Here is a 20,800-nt window from a genome sequence, read left to right as displayed (position 1 = left end):
ATGTATCCAGTGGTCGAAGTGGAAATTTACATGTGGTGGAAAGTGTAAGTGAATGGGATTTGAAAGTTGTACAAACAGCAGTAGGAGAAGTAGTGGTTTGTTCATTACAAATTGATTTCAGTTTAAAGAAGTGAAATTGTTCTGTGCTAAATTTGTAAGGTGTACAAGTACGGTCAGTTTTAACGAGAAAATAATAGTGTCTCTCTCATTCTATGGGGCATATTCAATTGTTCCTCCGGCCACCGGAAAAACGAGCGCTCTAAAACTATTACCGTTAATACGGTAATTACTCGCTGAATTTCAGCTCGCAGCTCCCTGAGCTGCGAGATGAAATTCAGCGAGTAAACTACCGTATTAATGGTTTTTACGCGCAATATTACTGTATAAAAGTTAATAGTTTTAACGCGCTCGTTTTTCCGGCGGCTGGAGGAACAATTGAATACGCCCCTATATATTTTTCTAAAGTAACAATAAATGCATGTAAAATATAACTTTACGCTTGATGACCATATTTCACATGTCTCATTCCGAAAGTGTTCTATGCTGACTTGTATAACGGATGCTGAAGATAAAACACTCAGTATGTATTATAAGTAATAATGTAATGAATGCAGAAGCGTGTCTGAAAAGTACAGGATGTTCTAGAATTATTACTCGTTTCCTTAGCATACCTCCCAACATTTCTGGCTAAAAATATAAAACAAAAACAACCAGAACAGTATCAACAATATACTGATTATGTCCACACAAGCACAGCACTGATCAGTCAAAACCACCCCTCCAAATGTGCAATCTCAATTCGGAACCCAAAATCTATGGCAATTGGAGAGCATGTACTAGATATGGCCGGGATATCAAGTAGGTATGGATAGTGAAAAAAAATATATCCCCTTTAATTTTAACTTGAAACACAAGTAGACAGCATTAATATTTTCTCCTGTCATGTAAAATCAACAATAAAGAAAAAACTTTTTTCCCATATTTGTTTAACAACACTCTGGGGGGAATTCAATTGGCTGAATTACTAGAAAAAGTACAGCGCCCTACGCACTATTACCATTATTACGTAATAGGGCTTGTATATACCGTTATTACGGTAATAGTGCTCGTAAATACCCTTATTATGGTAGTTCTGCGAGCAGGAAGCCGAGTAAATATTACCGTAATAACGGTAATACTCTTAACGCGCCGGTACTTTGGGGGAATTGAATTCCCCCCTCTGTCTCTGACTCTATATTGTGCCTAATGTACGATAACATGCAATAATAATAGCATGTCAGAGTGTGACATCCAGACAGCAAAGGTTCAAGCACAATTTTCCTCCTCCTCAGTGTATAGTCAATTCAAGGGACACACAGTGCCTGCATACTGTAATTATATGTCTATAAAGATCAATTGGCCACAAACTGCTACTGTTTAAAATATATATATATATATATATATATATATATATATACATATATTTACATATGCATATATACATATACACACACACGCACACACACACACACACACACACACACACACACACACATTATCTCAATAGAAAGACGTTTCATTTGTTGAGATGTGTGTGTATTATATTTGCAGAATTATTTTTAAAGTAATTATTGCCTTCTCTGTGTTTTCAGATATCCTTGATATTACATCAGCTACTAATCTGCTATGGGGATTATAAGTGAATGTTGCTAAGTGAATTGCTTCTTCAATGGCCTGCTACAGCATCTACACCACCACAATGACTTTTCAATGCCTGTCAAGAATAGAGTGACCTTCAATCTCACAGTATGTGTGGAGTATTTGAAAAACGACATTGCACTTTGCTACCAGGAATAGAAACACAATACATTTGTGGCGCTGTGTTGAATGCAAGCCATGTGTTCATGAAGTGACCAATTTGTTATTAATAATTAGATAGAAAAAAACATAAGCTGCTGATTCAGTACAGCTAAACAATTAACAAGTGAAAGATGAGGGAAATAAAACTGAAAATAAACTTGCTTCTCGGACTAACTATTACTGCACTTGTGCATGCTACTCAAAAAAAGATGGATTGTCCACAGTTGTGTACGTGTGAAATTCGACCGTGGTTTACACCAAGATCTATTTATATCGAAGCTCTCACAGTGGATTGCAATGCATTAGATCTCTACAGCATCCCAGACAGACTACCTGCAAACACACAGGTCTTACTTTTACAGGCAAACAACATTCAAGATATTAAGGACGCAGATCATTTTCCAGTAAATCTTACAGGGCTGGATTTATCGCAGAACAATCTGTCCTCCATGGTCAATATCAATTTCACAAATGCCCATCATATACTTTCTGTGTACATGGAGGAAAATAAGTTGGTAGAACTGACGGAGGAATGTTTTTCTGGGCTGTTAAATTTACAAGAGCTATACATTAATCACAACATGATATCCACAATTTCAGCAAAAGCATTTGCTGGGGTAAGCAATTTGCTCAGACTTCACCTTAATTCAAATAGATTGCAAGTGGTTAATAGCCAGTGGTTTGAAGCAATGCCACATCTAGAGATTCTCATGATTGGTGAAAATCCAATAATCAAAATCGAAGAAATGAACTTTAAGCCTCTTATTAATCTGCGCAGCCTGGTTTTAGCAGGAATAAATCTGACAGACATCCCTGACAATGCCTTCATAGGTCTGGAGAATTTAGAAAGTATTTCTTTCTATGACAACAGATTTGTTAACATCCCCTCTGTTGCTCTTCAAAAGGTTCTGAACCTTAAATTTTTAGACCTCAATAAAAATCCTATTAGGAGGATACAAAGAGGAGATTTTAGCAATATGTTACACTTGAAGGAACTGGGCATTAATAACATGCCTGACCTAGTTTCAATAGACAGTCTTGCCATTGAAAATTTACCCGACCTAAGAAAAATTGAGGCAACCAATAACCCAAAACTGGCATACATTCATCCAAATGCATTTTATAGACTTCCTAAATTAGAGACACTCATGCTCAACAGCAATTCGCTTAGCGCCCTTTACCAGACTACAATAGAGGCTTTGCCGAGCCTTAAGGAATTAGGTATACATAGCAACCCCATCAGGTGTGACTGTGTAAATCGCTGGATTAATATGAATAAAACAAGCATTCGTTTTATGGAAACAGATTCATTGTTTTGCGTTGACCCCCCTGAATTTCAAGGTCAGAATGTCAGGCATATACATTTCAGGGAAATGATGGAAATATGTCTACCATTAATTGCTCCTCAGAGCTTTCCCTCAGACCTGGATGTAAGGACTGGCAGCTCAGTTTCATTACACTGTAGAGCAACAGCAGAACCAGAACCAGAGATCTATTGGATAACACCTTTGGGTTCCAAGCTCCAACCTAATACAGTTTCTGGTCAGTTTTATGTTCACTCTGAAGGAACCCTGGAAATTAACAACATAAGTCTCTTGGAAGCCGGACTTTATACATGTGTAGCAAAAAATCTGGTTGGTGCGGATTTAAAAACCGTTATGATCCGAGTGGACGGATCCTTGCCTGAGGATGTCAATGGATCCGTCTATATTGACATCAAGGAAGTGCAAAGTAATTCTGTTATGGTATCTTGGAATTCCAGATCAAACATTTTAAAATCCAGTGTGCAGTGGACTGCGTTCTTAAATGCAGAATACACCAAAATCGCTCACAGTGTTCGAATGCCATCAGATATCAAACAATACAATTTAACACGTCTCAGTTCGCTCACTGAATACATAATCTGCATAGATGCACCCACCATCTATCAACAAGTTGAAAAGCAGTGCATTAATGTCACCACAAAGGGAATGGATACTATCAAAAAGCATAGTGAAACTCTTAAAACAACAGCACTGATTATTATACTGGGTGGTCTTTTCGGAATTTTTACTGTGGCCTACTTTTTCACCTATATATCTTTATATTTGAAACATATATCTGAAAGAAAATGCTCTGGGAACCTTTTGCAGACACCACCATTTGCTTCTAATGACCTCTACCCTCCTTTGATGAGTCTTTGGAACGTTGACAAAGAAAGCACATCTCTAGAAGTCAAATCCACAGTTATACAAGTACCGAGCATCGTGCCATAAAACACTGTTCCAAGAGAGATTCACCTATGGAATACAAACAAGCACAAGGATTTAGTTGTGCTCCTCCACAAGCAGGAAGACTTTTTTTCTAAGGAAAAATAATAACAATTTTACTGCTACTTAAAAAGTATCTCCGGTAAAAGGCTTAACATAGTTACAAGCCAGACAAGCGACATGCTTCTTTCAATAATAAAAAAACAAAAAACACAAACTATATAAAAAGCAAAAAGAACTATGACTTTCTTAAATACAATACAAAGATATAGCTTTTGTTTTATGTATTGTTTTCTTTTTACATTATATTGTAGTTGAACTGAGCAATACCTCCTCTTGTGATGTATTACACATTTTAGCCAAGAGTTTTTGAAGTGACAAAATAAAATAGAATTGAAATGTGGTGTTACAAAATGGACATTTCTGTAGAGTAGTAGAGACAGTAAATATGTAAATCTTTTTTTTATTGAGAAAAAATACATTTTGGATTAAAATAAAATTGACCTGTGCCCTGACTATTTTGTTATGTGATAAGGACATACTGTACAAGCATATGTGCCACAAAAGAATGACAACTTTAGTATGCAAATATCAAGCCATATTAAATAATCATGAGAGTGAATTTCTACATATGAATAAATGAAAGCCACAGTTACTGTATTAAGCAGTATAATACTTGTGTCTGCTGGCAAGGCACATGAATCTTTCTAATGTGTGTATGATATAAATGTATAACTAAAGTACAGAACTTAAACAAAGCTTGTCATATCTGGAGTACAAGCTTGTTCATTTTATAAACAGTTTAATGTTCATTCTTATACAGCTAATCAATTAACATAAAAGGGAAGGTTCATATTGTATTGCTTCTTGTACTTGACATTCTAACACATACATATAAATGATCCCATTCCCCGGTTAAACCCACACCCTCCAATTATGATTTTGCATTATTTTAATATGTAATTACCTATACAGTGATCGAGCAGTGTAAAGATACTGCACACTACTCAGCTACTCGCATGTAAGCAATATGTCTGGTGTGTAGACACATTTACATGCAGTTATCCTGCCTCTCTAATATATTGTAATGTGGTATAGTCCATAGAACATTACAGTGAAACCTGTCATGGGAAGGTGTTATGAGATATACCTCATTACATTGTACTATAGAAGGAAACATGGGTCTACAGATCAAATCATTTACTTGCAGGCTGGAAACAAATAATTGAGTTGTGACAAGGCTAGAAAACACATTAACAAAAAATACATTGTTTAGTTCAGTAATAGGCAACATTTTTATTAGGGGTATCATTATTACAATCGTATGCTATAACAGCATAACATGACATCAAAGCATAATTACTATATGTCAATATTATACTGTGTTTGTCAACCTGACAATTCCGTTTTGTATGATAACACCTTAACGTTGCACTATTACCTAATGGGAGGCTGCAATTGCAGACACTCATCCCCGCTTTACAGTACTACCATCAAAAATGTTCACCACTTTTGCTGGTAGTACAGATTTAAAATTAATTTGTGGAATGTATCTTTATCTTGACAATCCCCAATATCTATGTCATCAAACATGTAATTAATTCTAAATTAATCACATTCTGAATTCCAAATTAGTTCTAGTATCTCATCTGATAATTTTACGGCATTCAAATATATTATCCACATTTCCCTGTTTACAATTTAGCAGATGACAAATTCGGTGGCTTGGAATTGATAAGGTTTTATATTGGAGTGCATGCAAGAAAATGAACCCCTTAAGGACTGGAGTGGCTTCTTGATCAAAAACAATTTAGCATTTTTGCTACGGGCTTGTAAAACAACAACTCAACTTGGTATGAGAGTGAAGTGTGCGTTGGTTTCAAATGACAGATTGGGCTTTCTTTTGGTAGAACTTTTAAATTGTAGTTTATTTTCTAGTGTTCTTAAAGCAAACAATGTATTAAATAAACACATTTAGAACAAGCCCAATATAACAATGTCCATAATATATTTCAAGAACACACAAGTTAAACTAGAAAACAAAAAAAAAAACCAATAAAATTTATTTGCAAACAGAAACATGTCAAAGCTGTAGATGTAATGACATTTACTAAATTAATAGGGTTTTTTTTACAATCGATATATGTTTAGAAATTAATGAAAAAATATTATATACATAGAAATTTGACCTTAACTTCAACATTACAAAACATAACTGGTTTACATATTTTTGTTGAATATCTGGGTTTTGTTGTATATATAAAAGTTCCATTTTCACAGAGGTGGAATGGCTAATTAAAATCAGCAACACAGACAGATGATTATAGCAGAATATCTCTATTCTACGCTATTTTTTACCCCTATGGAGAACATTTTTAAAATTAGTTATTGAGTTAACAGTAAGAGGTAACAACATCCATTTATCTTCACAAGGCACATCATGAACTCTAATGCCTTCTTAGCATTATTGCCCATTCATAATAGTTATGCCTCGGTAAGTTAGTTAGAATTGCTTGTGTCCTAAAGAACTAAATAAATGGTTTCCTTGTGGTTTGTTTAGTAATGAATTTTAAAGTTTACTAATTAGTTTTTTTGAACAGTTTTATAAAAATAAATATAAACATTTATTTAAAACAGAGCCTGTGAAAGAAACAAAACTTCAGGGAAGCAGACTCCGTTTTAGCTGGAAAAAAGCAAGAACAACAGGGCTCCAACTGTGCATTTTACCAAAATGTACTTCTTATTGTATACTGCAGAAATGTAATATTTAAACAGGAAACAAACTTTTCCTGAAGTGAGAAAGTCAATACGGTGAATAATTCAGCCTTGGAGAAAGCAGCCAGTGCAACAGTTTTCCTTCATATTTGAAATGGCAGATTCAGTATTCAATATGTCTGAGAAAGGCTGTTACTTGCATCAGTATTCATATTTATTATTATTCTTTATTTACAAAGTGCCAACATATTCTCACAGCTCTGTAAAAATCAGGGATTTTTGAACAAATAATTCATGGTCACTGGTAAGAAATTACAATCTAAAGGAGACACGGGACATGAAACAAAAAGGCACAAGTGCTTATTTATACAGAGGAGTAGACACAGGTATTCCCACAAGGCAAGTGCGCTATTATGGAATGCTTATAGGCTTTATGCATAGACAATTAGGTTGGGGCAGTGTGAAGATTATGGAAGCAGCAAGGCAGAAACCCTGGGAGTGTGCATGGGAAATGGTTATTATGGAGAGTGATAGGAGTTGTATATTCAGAGTGGATGATAAATGAAGAAATACAGGGTGGAGGGCTTTCTGTCTTAATAGCAGATTTTATCCTGGAGGAAATGGGTGACCAATGCATGGCTCGGCATAGGGTTACAGTATTACTGAAATGCTTAGTGAGAAAAATCAGTCTGGTAGCCATAATCAAGAGAGGTGGAGTGGTGCCAGTTTAATAGAATTCCACATTACAATAATCAACACGAGGATAAATACCAAAACTAGTTATTTAGGGAGTACAAGTACTAGTGTTTTAGTTAGTGTCACTAATGAGATGTGGTAGATTTTATTAGGTGAACAGAGGATGATTTTGCCAGGGATTGAATAAAAGACATGACAGTCTCAAATGTTATCTTTAAAGAAACAGGGAAAGCGCAGTTTGCTAAAGTGTAATTGTGCAATCTATAATTGGATTACATGTAAGCATTCGAAGCAAATATTAAATGCCTAATATTTAAATCTGTATGAATTTCATGTATTTCCCTCAACACAATTTTACCATAGTTGATGAATCACTGTGACTCATACACTGGCATTAGAATTTATCAGCTAGACACACTCATCAATCACCAGTTATTTCAGCACCATGGACAGGGCATTTCATTCTAAGCAATTTGTCACAAACAGAATAGTTGAAATATGACCTATTACAATGCAGGTACTGTATAGGTCAGCAAAATGTTCTCATGTATCTTCTATGAATCTCCTTTTATTTCCAAATACATTCAAATGTGTTTGCTTATAGGATTTAAAAGTTAGCAATGTATTACAAGTAGACAGCATTATCAGCACACTCTCTAATTGAAGAAAAACAAATCTCACAGGGATTTTCAATTACATGAAATGTAGAGTTATGTGGAAGATATTGCTTTCACCAGTACCTCTTGATTCAATAAAGTGAATAGTATATGACATCTCTACATGCTCCTATGTGATTCTAATTGTGTTAAAAACAAGTTCCTATTGCATAATCCCTTCAACTGAATATATAAATAAAATGTATATATCTGCACATTCACAATGGATGGAATCTGCAAAACCGTGTCCACTGTTTATCATGTATTATTATGGATTCACATAGAAATCTACTCAATGCTCTATCAGCATACTGCATACTGCCCCTCTTTTCAGTGCCATCAACAGGTTTAGTTTACAGTTCACTCTGGATAAAAAAAAAATATTGTATGTTTTAATTAGATTGGTGTTCACTAAACAGATTATTTTTGGATTGTGCATAATAATAATTGCACAAGATCAAAGTATAAAATACTTTTTGTTTGAAATTCAATGCATACCAGATGTATCGCTCATGTTCATATGAATCCCATTTTATAGACTAGAAAAAAAATCAGTTAAGATTTGTATGTAGCAATGCCAATATTAACAAAAGGCTGGTTTACATGGACTCTAGGAGGAGACGCAGTCAGACGCGAAATGTCTCCGGAACGTCCTGGAGACATTTTACGGTGGCAATCTGACAGAAATCTCTGAAATTGCTGGCAATGTGCACAGTGCCATATCTGTGTGCCACTTCACCAGCATTTGAATCTACCCCTAGAAGTGCTCAAACTATCCTAAGTTTAAGTGCAAAACAAAAACATGCTTTGTAGAAAATTACTTGAACCCCCTTCTTGTTCCTCAATGGCATACATACCTGAACAAATGTAACAATTTGTACAGATTCGGTATTGTACCCATCCAGCTATATTCAAACTTCCCTGGCTGATAATTACAATAGTTTGTGGGAAGGATTAGTGTATCACTTCTCCTCCACAAAATGTGTGCTTTGAACTGAAAGCAGACATCTGTAATGTTAGTGCAGAACGTTAGATGTTCCAGGACATCAAAATTGTAATAGTAGCTTTTTACATACATTAGGCAAGCCAAATACAAACGGAACCTGGCTATTGGCATTCAGAAAAATGACTGTATGTGTTATATACTGTATATACCCACACACGTAATATACACACAGGAGAACACTTCCTAGAAAATATTGTCGCCCTAGTGCAGCACAAAATGCTCACAATGGTAACACTAATTGTAAAAAAAAAAACCAAAAAAAAACCACAGACAGTGGGTGTTCTTATAATGCTTAGTTCAGACTCAGCAGCAAACAATAGTTGCAACACTTTGGAGAGCAAAATAAAACTCTTTTCTCAAGCATAATTCAAGCCACTTGGAGAGGGAGTTTATTTGGATCTCTGGTATATGTGTGTGTTTGACGAAGGTTCACTGTGAGGACCAAAACGATGGCATAACTACAAAAAAGTCTTTCACTTTGATATTTGGAGAGTGACAATCATACATTTGGAATATTACTGTTCCAGTATGACGCTATGATCATCGCGCACCACGCAGATGAACCAGGAAGTGGTGAGCAGCAATATTTTTGTGATATACAGTATTTATAAAATTAAAAAGCTGAAATATCATAATTGTGTCCTTCTTGGTCAATACTTATTTGTTGTGATTGATGTGATTAAGGTGGAACAACATATGCCAATTCTTCCTTGTAAAACTGCTTGTGCTAAATCACATCAGCTAGGGATTGGTGAAGGACAGGACAGCAATATTTGAGGCCTTGTCACACATTTTTGATGCAAAGGAGATAAGGCCACTCAAAGACATCTGCTTTCCATATTTTTAGCAGCTGCTTGCACTGTGCATCGGATCATCTCATTGAAAATGTCCTCAGTTTCAGATTAATTTTTTTTTCCAGGGGATAGCAGAATTTTATCCAGGATTTGTATATAATAGTTCATATTCCTATTAATCCTGATTACATTACCAGTCCCTGCCACTAAAAAATCATCCCCATAACATGATTGTACTACATACTTGCCAACTCTGCTGGAATGTCCGGGAGACAAAATCTGGGTAGGTCTCCCGGACTCCCAGGGAGTATCCCGCATACTGCAGTTTACTCGCCCAAAATGACGCGATTCGCTGTGAATCGCGTCATTTTGGCCCCGCAAAAAAATTAAGTTTTTGTCGCGGGGGTGGGGCCCAAATAGACGCGATTGATTGCCCCCTCTTGCCCTCCAATCACGCCCCCTGCCCGGGATCTCCCGGAATTCACTATTTAAAGGTTGGCAAGTATGTTGTACTACAATAGTGCTGGTGTCCAGTGTTTGCAATACACCATACATACCTCTTAGCATTCAGGCACAGAGATCCCACTTTAGTCTGGTCACAACACATTTTCTGCTATATCTGCGATACTGTCTAAACTGAAATTTTCTCAAGCATAGTATTGTTTCCATATAGGCCTTCTTTCTTGTGTCTCCTCCTATAAAGGCACGTTTTCTTAAATGGCTCCTCTATTGCAAACTGGATTGGCCTCTCATCTTCATTTTGAACTTTTTTCTTCTTCAAATGTCTGTACACTTCTAGAGGACCTCACAGAGGCGTCCATGTATTAATATAATGTGGTGCCAGTAGATAGCATTGCTGCAAATCGCAACATTGCATATTTAAGAACTGCTGAAATGCACCATGCCGGGGCTACTCTAGGAGCCCCTGTGAAGTGACCCCTTTGGTGCGAACTGTTTTTCCTATTAGCACTTCTACAGTGAGGGATCCAGTGATCCTGGAGAGGTTTCAGCTGGATCCCATAGAAAAGGAGATGACGTTACCTTTCTGCTAAATGCAAAGCTTTTCAAAGCTTGATGCATTACAGAAGTTAGCAATCCCCATATTAATCTATGGAGACTGTGTTAAGAAATGGTAAGTGGGTAATGGCAGGAGAAGGCTTTGATTTCTCCTGCCAAAAACCTTTGATACATTTTGCAATTGCAATTTTGCAGAGAAGACTGCTGTTTTCTCCATTTTAATGGCTGATCGCAGTTTAATTCATAGACGCCAGGCATTTATAAAATAAACTTGAAAATGACTACATTTGAGCTTGCAATTACAAGGGGTATGAATACTTGTAATCGTTGACATTTCTGTTTTTTATTTTTTGTAATTTGTGAAAAAGTTTTGGAATATTTATTTTAATATGTGATGGTACTCCATACTTTGTGGATCAGCGCCACAAAATCCTACTTAAATCTATTTCAAATTCAGAGGCCAATTCAATCCTTAGCAATGTGCTGCAAAGCCCCTCTGGAATGGTCACAAAGGCACTCCCGCAACCATGCAACCCCATAGAGCTGTGCAGGAAAACAACAATGTTACGATGATGTCCGGCGGCACATCGCAAAGAAATTATTCGGCCCCTCAGACTCTGCAGTAATATGAAAAATGTGCTGGGTTCATGCCACTTTATACACAAACGTTTACTCATTAATATATATGTAATAGTTTCAGAAATAAAGGTATTTGAGATAAAACTTTAATTTGCAAGAAGAGATTTTATTTTTCCTAAGCATACAAGTCTACCGGTCTTTGAAACTTATAAAAGACACGGTACGAATCCCACAGCGCCTATAAAGTAATATAAAAATTAAAGAGTAATAACTTGTATAAAGTTTGATCTTGATTTTGAATACAAACATCTTATAGTAGACCAGTCACCTACACACTTCCACAACAGGCAATTATTCTGTGGGCTGGGCAAAAATTCATGAGAATACCCCCTTATTAAAATCAATGAACTAAGGACAAGTGACATCACTGGTGAACAGTTATTAGTTAATAGGCTGCCTTCTCTTGAATACTAGTTCACCCAAAATAATTGCTTGTTTTCCATTGCTTTTAGGCAACAGGTCCACTCTAAATTGTTCTTGGAACCTGAATATCAATAAATGTATTACAAAGTTTTAAATGTTCATTAGTTTACAAACTAAGAGAACATTACTGAATAAGATCTGAGGACCTACACCAGTGATGGACAGTAGGTAGCCCTTGGAGTCTTCATCTGCAGCAACAAACTCCTTCCTATTTATTGTCAGCTTTACTTGTTACAGCTTGTAACACTTGTTTAAATAGCCTGCTGATATATTATTACAGATTGATGTCCCTCTCTTTGATTAAACATATTATTTTAACTTATCATTGAGATTAAGGATAATGTACGGCCCTTTTCAAGGTTAGAGGGACGCACCATGCAGCCCCCGAAGTGTTTAAGGTTGTCCATCACTGACCTATAAAGAATTAAAAAAAAACAACAACAAAAAGCACCAAAAGAAATAACTCTGCAACTTTCATTAAAACAATTCTGCAGTTAATGTAAATGGATCCTACTAAATAAAATGAAAGGTCTACATTACAGAATGCCTATGCAGTGAATGGACATAAAGAAATCCAGATATTGCTATGGTGTGACATCCCTGCAGCAATAGCATAGTGTATTACCAAAAGCTTCATTTTGAATTTATGCAGGTGAATATAGGAAATGTTTCATAAATTACCCATAGGCGCTGCAATATGAAAAATTGCTTTCTTCTAATCGTGCAAAGTTTAAGCTAGGATATTTATACTTTCATTCGCATGAATATTTAACATGTGATGGGTCCTGAGAACATTGCCACCGGAGCAGACTGCAAAAGTAGTAAATAACTATTGTTTTATATGAAGCTAACAAACATATGTATTAGTCAGTCTATAATAACAGGATTTTATCATAGTTATGATAGTTTATTAAGTGCCTTGTTTTCTAATTTTCTTCCAATATCTGAACATTCTTGACAGGTTTTACAAAATGAATTGCAAGCAGAATTTTATAGCGACTTATATTCCAAGTCTAAGTACAGTAGCATTCTGAATGCTCAGGCACAGAGAGAACATGAGGTAGGGAAAGTACAATATAAAAGTAATAAGACACAAGGGAGGCTATTTCTACTACCTGCCCAATCTTAGAGAGCTGAATATATTCTAAAAAAATTGGTAATATAGTGGTTTATTTATTTTGCACATTGAGGCTTTCAATTGCAAAATGAATAACAATGTGCAAAAAATGGCATGACAGTATTAGGCACACATACACCCTTCGTCCACTCTGCTGCGGAGCATTCCAGTACATGGTACAGGCAACACGGTGGTGAAGTGGTTAGCGCTGGGGTCATGAGTTCAATTCCAGACCATGGCCTTATCTGTGTGGAGTTTGTATGTTCTCCCCATGTTTGTGTGGGTTTCCTCCGGGTGCTCCGGTTTCCTCCCACACTCCAACAACATACAAGTAGGTTAATTGGCTGCTATCAAAAATTGACCCTAGTCTCTCTCTCTCTCTCTGTCAGTCTATGTGATGTGTGTGTATGTATTAGGGAATTTAGACTGTAAGCTCCAATGGGGCAGGGACTGATGTGAATGAGTTCTCTGTACAGCGCTGCGGAATCAGTGGCGCTAAATAAATGGTGATGATGATGATGGTGCAAATAGGAAGAGTGATCATTATCTGCAGAAAAACAACCAAAACACAGCATTCAGTGATTGCTTGATGGGCTATAGGTGCAGGAAAGTAGTGCTGTCACGGGCACTAGGAGTCTTTGCCCAGGATATCACCAGATGATGTTCTTACCAGAGTACTATAGCTGGTACTATGGTCCTCTGGTAGCAGGGTGACAACGGAACAGGAGAATCAGCAGATAGTGAGAGAATGCTCAAGGAAAGTCTATGACTAGCAGCAACTGGTAATGACTAGATGTATGAACACGAGGAACCAGATGGACAAGTAAACGTGAGGAGAGTTAGTAGTCTGCGTACAGCAAGTTGTACCACTGCTATAGTGAGGAGGAATGTCCAGGAGTAGAGAGGAATGGGTTCCAGGTGCAAGTAGGTAACGGGGAAGTCAGTGGTCTGCGTACAGCAAGTTGTACCACTGCTTATGTGAGAGGATACTTGAAACTGGTGCCAATGGGAAACAGGAGTCAGTGGTCTGCGTTCAGCAAATTGTACCACTGCTATATATATGTGAGGAGGGGCACGAGGAGATGAATGGAATACAGAGGATACACGGGCGGCACACGGAACTTGATCCCACGATGATAACCACAATACAATAATAACTGACAAGTGCTGCTTGAAGTATGCAAAGTCACTATAGAGATCCAGGTAATAGGAAACAAAGTCAATAGTAACAATAGCTTCAGTAGATGGAAGACTCCGGAGATGAACACAACACAGTCCAGACGGATATGCAATACAATAGCAAAGTCAATGGAAAGTATGCATACCGTGGTTCAGGAGAGCAGGCTGTCAAGGAGAAGTGCAGGGATACCTGAACGGCTGAACGCCGGCAGGAGGAGAGACCACTGGAGGATGGAAGCGGTAATCAGGTTGGTGCAGCGCACGAAAGGTAACCGGTAATCAAAGGAGCAATACTCAGGAAGCAGTAGTAAGTAAAACTGGAAACATGATGAACACGGGAGAGTTGAGGCTGTCTGGTATCCGGCAGTAGTAGCGGAGGCAGCGGAGGGGAGACACGCTGAACACAGGAGAGTAGAGGCGGTCTGGAATCCGGCAGCAGTAGCAGATAGGAATCAGTGGAGAGCTGACACGATGAACACAGGAGAGTTGAGACGGTCTGGAACCCGGCAGTAGTAACGGAGGCAGCGGAGAGCAGACACGCTGAACACAGGAGAGTTGAGGCGGTCTGGAATTCGGTAGCAGTAGCAGATAGGAATCAGCTGAGTGCAGACACGATGAACACAGGAGACTTGAAGTGGTCTGGAAACCACAATCGCAGTAAACAGGAATCAGCTGGAGCTGAATACACGAGGAAACACAGGAACACCTTCAGAGGCTCATGGGGAATGAGACTCCAAGATCAGGCAACCAGGTAATGATCACAGGTGGTTTAAATAGGGAGGGTTGCCTGATCATCCAATCAATTAAAAGCAACAGGTACTGAAGGTTTAATAAAGGCTGCACATGCGCAGACCCTCAGGATGGGGGACGGCCACGGTTCCTGAACACAGGAGAAATGGCACTCACAGTCCGGTGAGTGACAAGTGCATTCTAAATCCATAGATATAATTAAAAAATTAGCTGGATCTGTCATAGGGTTTATGTGGAATCCCCCTATCATTTGTGCTCCACCAAGAATTCCCAATCTTAGCCCACCTAGACCACAAAGAATGATCACCGCGCCAGCTCTATTATAGACTATAAATTCTGTGTAATGCTAAACTTACAAATACATTGAGGAAAGTCCACTCTGTATGAATTTGAAGATTGCCAGAACTTCACACCTCTGTACAATTTGATTTGCTCAAAATGTTGCTGCAACCTCACTCTTCTCTATCCTACTGGATAGATGATGTAGACAGGCCAATAGGAAGAAGCTGGTGATACACCCACACAACTGGGTGTCGCATTTATTTTTATATTCTCCAGACAGTGATATATATGTATAAAGTGGACCTGCTGCCTAAAAGCAATGGAAAAAGCAACTATTTTAGGTGAACCAGTATTCGAGAGATTTTAATGAGGCTGTATTCTCCATTTGCCCAGCCCACAAAACAATTGCCTGTTGTGGTCTACTATACGATATTTGTATTCAGAATCATTTGCCCTGTCTTGTTTTCATTGATTTTTAAAACTGGACAGTAATGGGCTCCTAAATTAAAGAGAAATAATTACTTATAAAATAAGTAATCAGAACAGCTAAAGGGAGAAATAGAAAACTCTGAATTGTGGAAACTAGACTCAGAAGTACAATGTTTGCACTATTTATGTAGTCCACTGCTGGTATCCAGTTCGGTTTTCATCTATCAACCATCCCTAATATCCTGGTGAACAGAAGTCTACATCTAATTTGCAGAAGTTAATACACTAACTGATAAAATAAATATAAAAATGGAAAAAATAATATTATTGGGTTACTATATTTTTTACGGGTGTTTATTTTTCCTGATTTTCAAAACGATGTACTATACTGAGCAATGCATAGCAAGCAGGGAAGGTTTCCTTATAGTTTGCTGCACAATCCACTTCATTGCACATATTTTGTGACTATTTATCTTTAAAGTGTCTTAGTGCAAAAGGTTTAAACACTATCTTTATCAAGAGAAAGGTTATTAGATAACAAGATAAGGATATCGGTGCCCCAGAATTTTAATCTACAAAACAGATACATTCTTATTTTCAATTTCTAATTTAAATACTTGTTACCATAATATTAAAAACATTACTGTATGTTTCCGTTAGACGATAGTAAAAAGCTCTTACCAGAAACACCATTAGTGACCTCCAAGAAGGTAGAAGAAAATGCCACTTGATTTTTATATGAAACATTATGTTCCCTGAGAGATGGAAAATGATAAACACTTATAAAAGTTGTTCAACAGCCAAGTTTCATGGATGTTTTAAATGTGGGAAATCTATTTGTCTTCAATGTACTTATATTATGAATATTATGAATAAGAAAGTTAGTTTTATCCTCTAATTTACCAAAGAACGTTATGAGGTTACCAATTATATTAACTGCGAAGTTAAATTTGTGATTTATATTTTAAAGAATACGTATTTCCTACAGTATGAGTAGAACACACCACTAGGTCCTTAAAATGTACTTGTTTAGAACACAGAAGAAACATTATCAAACAATTTAATAATTACAGTATTAGGAGACATGTTGTGGTAACGCACAGGGGAGATCAGAGGAATATGGTTATAAGAGTAATTAAATATATTCCACCCAAAACACCAGGAAAAAATAGATGCAGGAAATTGCCGATTTTTATGGGTAAGAATCCATCAACCAATGGCCTTAATGACACTTTAGATTTAAATAGCATAATGAGTTGTGAGCTTGTCAATTAAACATGCCTTCATTTATTCACTATGATATATTCTTAATATTTAAATTGTTTTTATTTCAGTAAAATTTCTATTCAAATATTAAAATTCACATTTTAATTTTAAATAATATAACATAATATACTGGTGTTTATTTAATAGAGTATGATGGGATCTCCGTTATATTATATATTCTATTATTTGGTATTGCATGGGTTCATCTATCAACTATTCTTAAGATTACTGATTGGGTGCAAGCGCTATAAATGTATAATTAAATAAATCCTAAAAACATGACCTGTTGGTGGTACTTGAAGATTCTAGTTGAGAAACCCTGCACTAAAACACTATATGAAGTTTACAGATACTATGTTCATTTATATTGATTACATTAGTTTCTTACATTATATGTCTATATCAACAACAAATCTGTTGATTTACAATGGTATGCTGTATGTTACTGTATGGGGGAGGTTATACCATCAGAATATTTTGTATTCTAATACATTAATGAAGACATGCAGCAAGCCCATGATATTATTTTTATTACAAACTTTTGATAATTTAATTGGGTGCCAAATGTAAATTCAGTGCTATTCATTTTTTTTTTCAATGTTCAGTGTTATTCTTGTAGCTCTTCATACTTGTGATGTATCTTATAGGCTACTGTAGAAGAGAAGATGTTGTCCATAACTGCTTCTGCCATTTGTCTTGTACTGTGCAGAAAATAATGCACATTTACAACTGTACAAATAAATAGTATTTTGTGATGTCATATGCACGAGCACATGATTTTACAGAAATCTGCATTAATGCGTGGGCTGAAACAGCAGTGTCTGTGATGAAGGACTTACTGATGGGAGAAATTTGGTGGATCTGGGAGTGTTGTGCTAAATACAGTTTAGGCACATAAATGCACATAGATTTGTGAAAACCTGAGATCTCATTTGGCAGGATGTAAGATGTTCCCTGTCTAACAGTACTTTTATACTGAGTTTTAAGGAGAGGAAAGCATAAAAGGAGTGACTTTGCTCCTGGGCAAAACCATGTTGCATTGGAGGGGTGAGGGTAATTTAAAGTGCGGGGACAGATTTATAGTTGTAATAGGGTACGCCCTAGATCGACTTTAAATTTCAGTGTAAAAAATAAAGCTATCAAGTATTTGTGTGCTACATGAAAAAACAGCCAGTATTTAACTGATGTGCAAAATAATAAACAAATTTGCACCCCTTGAATTGTAACATGGTTTGTCCCGGAGAACATTTACTCCTTTTTTTTTTTGCCTTGCTCTACTTAATGACTCTGGCCCATAAGTAGGAATAGGTGAGAACTTTGATGGGACGTTATCACCATGGTCATGTTCTGGAACAAACAAATTCAGTGGGAACTGGTTGTAGCTACTGAATGGAGTAGATATTACAGGGAAAAAATGTAAGTGTAGTCACTGTTTGGGCCAGTAACACTTTACCTCAAGTAGTAAAATGACAAGACCATCAGTGATTTTGCAAGTGTTAATAAATAAATGTACAAAGCACACTGTGGGTGTAGTGGTGTAAAATACAAGCCAAATTCTAAAGGCGTTCTCAGGCAATCCAAGTACAACAAAATTCACTACATTACCCTGGCCTACATTTTGTAAATGGAATCAACGTTTCAATGGTTTAATGATTTTTCCTTACACAAGGGAAATGTAAAACAAGCATCACTCGGACTTTACATAGGTCAAGCATTTGTTTGTTTGGCTCAAGAAACAGATTTTACAATTAATGCCTCATCAAATTCTGATTTGATTTTTCCTCTCGTGAAATGTGTTTAAGATGGTAATTGTAATTGCAATGAAAATAAAAGCAACATTTCATGCAGCTGAGGTAATGGCGGGAGCAGACAGCAGGCTATTACTGGTCATTTTCATTTGTGTTTGCAGTAGGATCTAGACTCTACATGAAGCACAGAAATGATGCAGAAACAGGTATGAGATTAAACATCACTGACAGAGGAAAGAGGATTCCATTCAGTAAACAACGCATTATGACAACATGTGCTTTTAAAATGGCTCTTGGATAACTTCCTTACTTTATATAGTGTCTATCACCATGTAGCACTTTCCTGGTAGTAGTTATCCAACCCTAACCCCTCCCCTCAGAATCTCTCTCCATTATCAGACTGCAGTTGCCCATTACAACAGGAGGTGGTATAACCCTGGCTGGGTAATTCTAACCTGCTCATGCTTGAGGTATTTATTGCATAGTTGTCTACGACTCCCGAATTTTTGGGAGTTCTCCCGGACTCCCGAGAGAGCAGGCAAAAATCTCGGATCCAGCTGTCGCCGTTGTTTAATATAGTGGGGGTGGGGCTAAATGCGGCATCGTGGCCCCGCCCCCTGTTGTGATTGGTTAAAATTGCCTGAGATTGCCAGGGGTGGAGCCTAATGGTGCACCACACATGGCCACACCCCCCTTGACGGACCCCCTCCCGGACAGCTGCCTACAAAAGTAGGCATTTATGATTTACTGAATGAGTTAGACACCCACTGGTGAAAGGTTACAGACAACCTGTCTCCCCCACAGTTACAGCAGGGCCTGTATGAGACCCCTATAGTAGGTAGAAACCAACCCATGGCCCCTCAATTTAGGGGTCCGATGTGGGCCAATAGCATCAAAATCTTGCTTAAAGAGTAAAAAAAAGTTTGGTTTTTTAATTAAAAACACATACAAATAAATATAAAAAAAAATATATATTCTTAATTATGAACTATACCGTTCTTTATTGATGCTATTATTTTATATGCAGTCAGTTTACACATTTTTATATAACAATATACCTTTATATCTTAAATCTCCAGTATCATATAGCTCACACAGAAATCATTGCTCCACATTTAGTGATGCTGGATGTAGTGCAGAGCCATCTCTGCAGAGGATATAACAGGAAAAAACACCATAGAGATACATTTAAATAACACTTTATAATTGTTATTTGTATTTCTGATCGTATATATATAAAACACAAATGTCACAATCTATTATTATTACCTGTAAATATAAATATTTTAGTAAAATGCAAAAATATGACACTGTAACCAATGCGAGTTAAAATGTCATCATAGGGATTGTTTGCATATGTCCATATAGACAGTAGTGTGGCTTACATGCATCAACCAGGTGGCATTGTGTCACTTGAAATTATTCTGAAAGGTTGGCTAATATGACACTCATGTGACCTATTCATAAAATAGAACTTTTTTATGTTTTCTATCATTCCAGGCAAATAATAAGTTGAACCATAACTGGTAGCCATGTACAACTTATAATTGTATATCACCATACGACCATGTTCCCTTCCTAGAAATGAACACTTAAACTCATGGTACTCTATTAGTATTAGATTTAATAACCGTTATCTCCCTGTAATACTTAAATACCCACATCTCCAGCTATAAAAGAATTATGGCATTGCCTGACAACACTGGGTATTATACAATAGATTAAGGGGTTTATTTATCAAGCATCATTTTTTCAAAATAGCAGATTTTCAGCGATTTTTCCTCCACGATTCAAAATTCCAAGCTTATATAATGCAAAATTAAGCGCAAGTGGAAGCAATTATAAGATACTTTCAACTCAAAATACGGGTGCAAGATGTGCGCATGTGCAGTGCGTCAATTTTTGTGTTTCATTTTTACGTGGTACAAATGGACATATATCCAACTCTAAATCAGGCTCTAAGGGGTATATTTACTAAACTGTGGGTTTGAAAAA

General features: G+C 36.8%; 2 protein-coding genes across 4 annotated transcripts in view; one reads left to right on the top strand and one right to left on the bottom strand.

Moving 5' to 3' along the window:
- Positions 1 to 4,596, top strand: part of LRRN3 (leucine rich repeat neuronal 3) — a 45,450-nt gene extending 40,854 nt beyond the window's left edge. Inside the window, exon 2 of the mRNA XM_075209023.1 lies at positions 1,632 to 4,596. Coding sequence (XP_075065124.1) covers positions 1,971 to 4,094 — 2,124 coding nt within the window. The 5' untranslated portion in view covers positions 1,632 to 1,970 and the 3' untranslated portion in view covers positions 4,095 to 4,596. The remainder of the gene's footprint in view (positions 1 to 1,631) is intronic.
- The window catches only part of IMMP2L (inner mitochondrial membrane peptidase subunit 2), a 906,113-nt gene that overhangs the window by 511,758 nt on the left and 373,555 nt on the right, over positions 1 to 20,800 (bottom strand). The gene's annotated exons all lie outside the window — the stretch shown is intronic.

This window comes from Mixophyes fleayi, chromosome 4 (genome assembly GCF_038048845.1).
Source record: "Mixophyes fleayi isolate aMixFle1 chromosome 4, aMixFle1.hap1, whole genome shotgun sequence".
Taxonomy (NCBI): Eukaryota; Metazoa; Chordata; class Amphibia; order Anura; family Limnodynastidae; genus Mixophyes; species Mixophyes fleayi.
The sequence above is the reverse complement of the archived record's forward strand: the minus strand, read 5'-3'. Positions and strand labels throughout refer to the sequence as shown.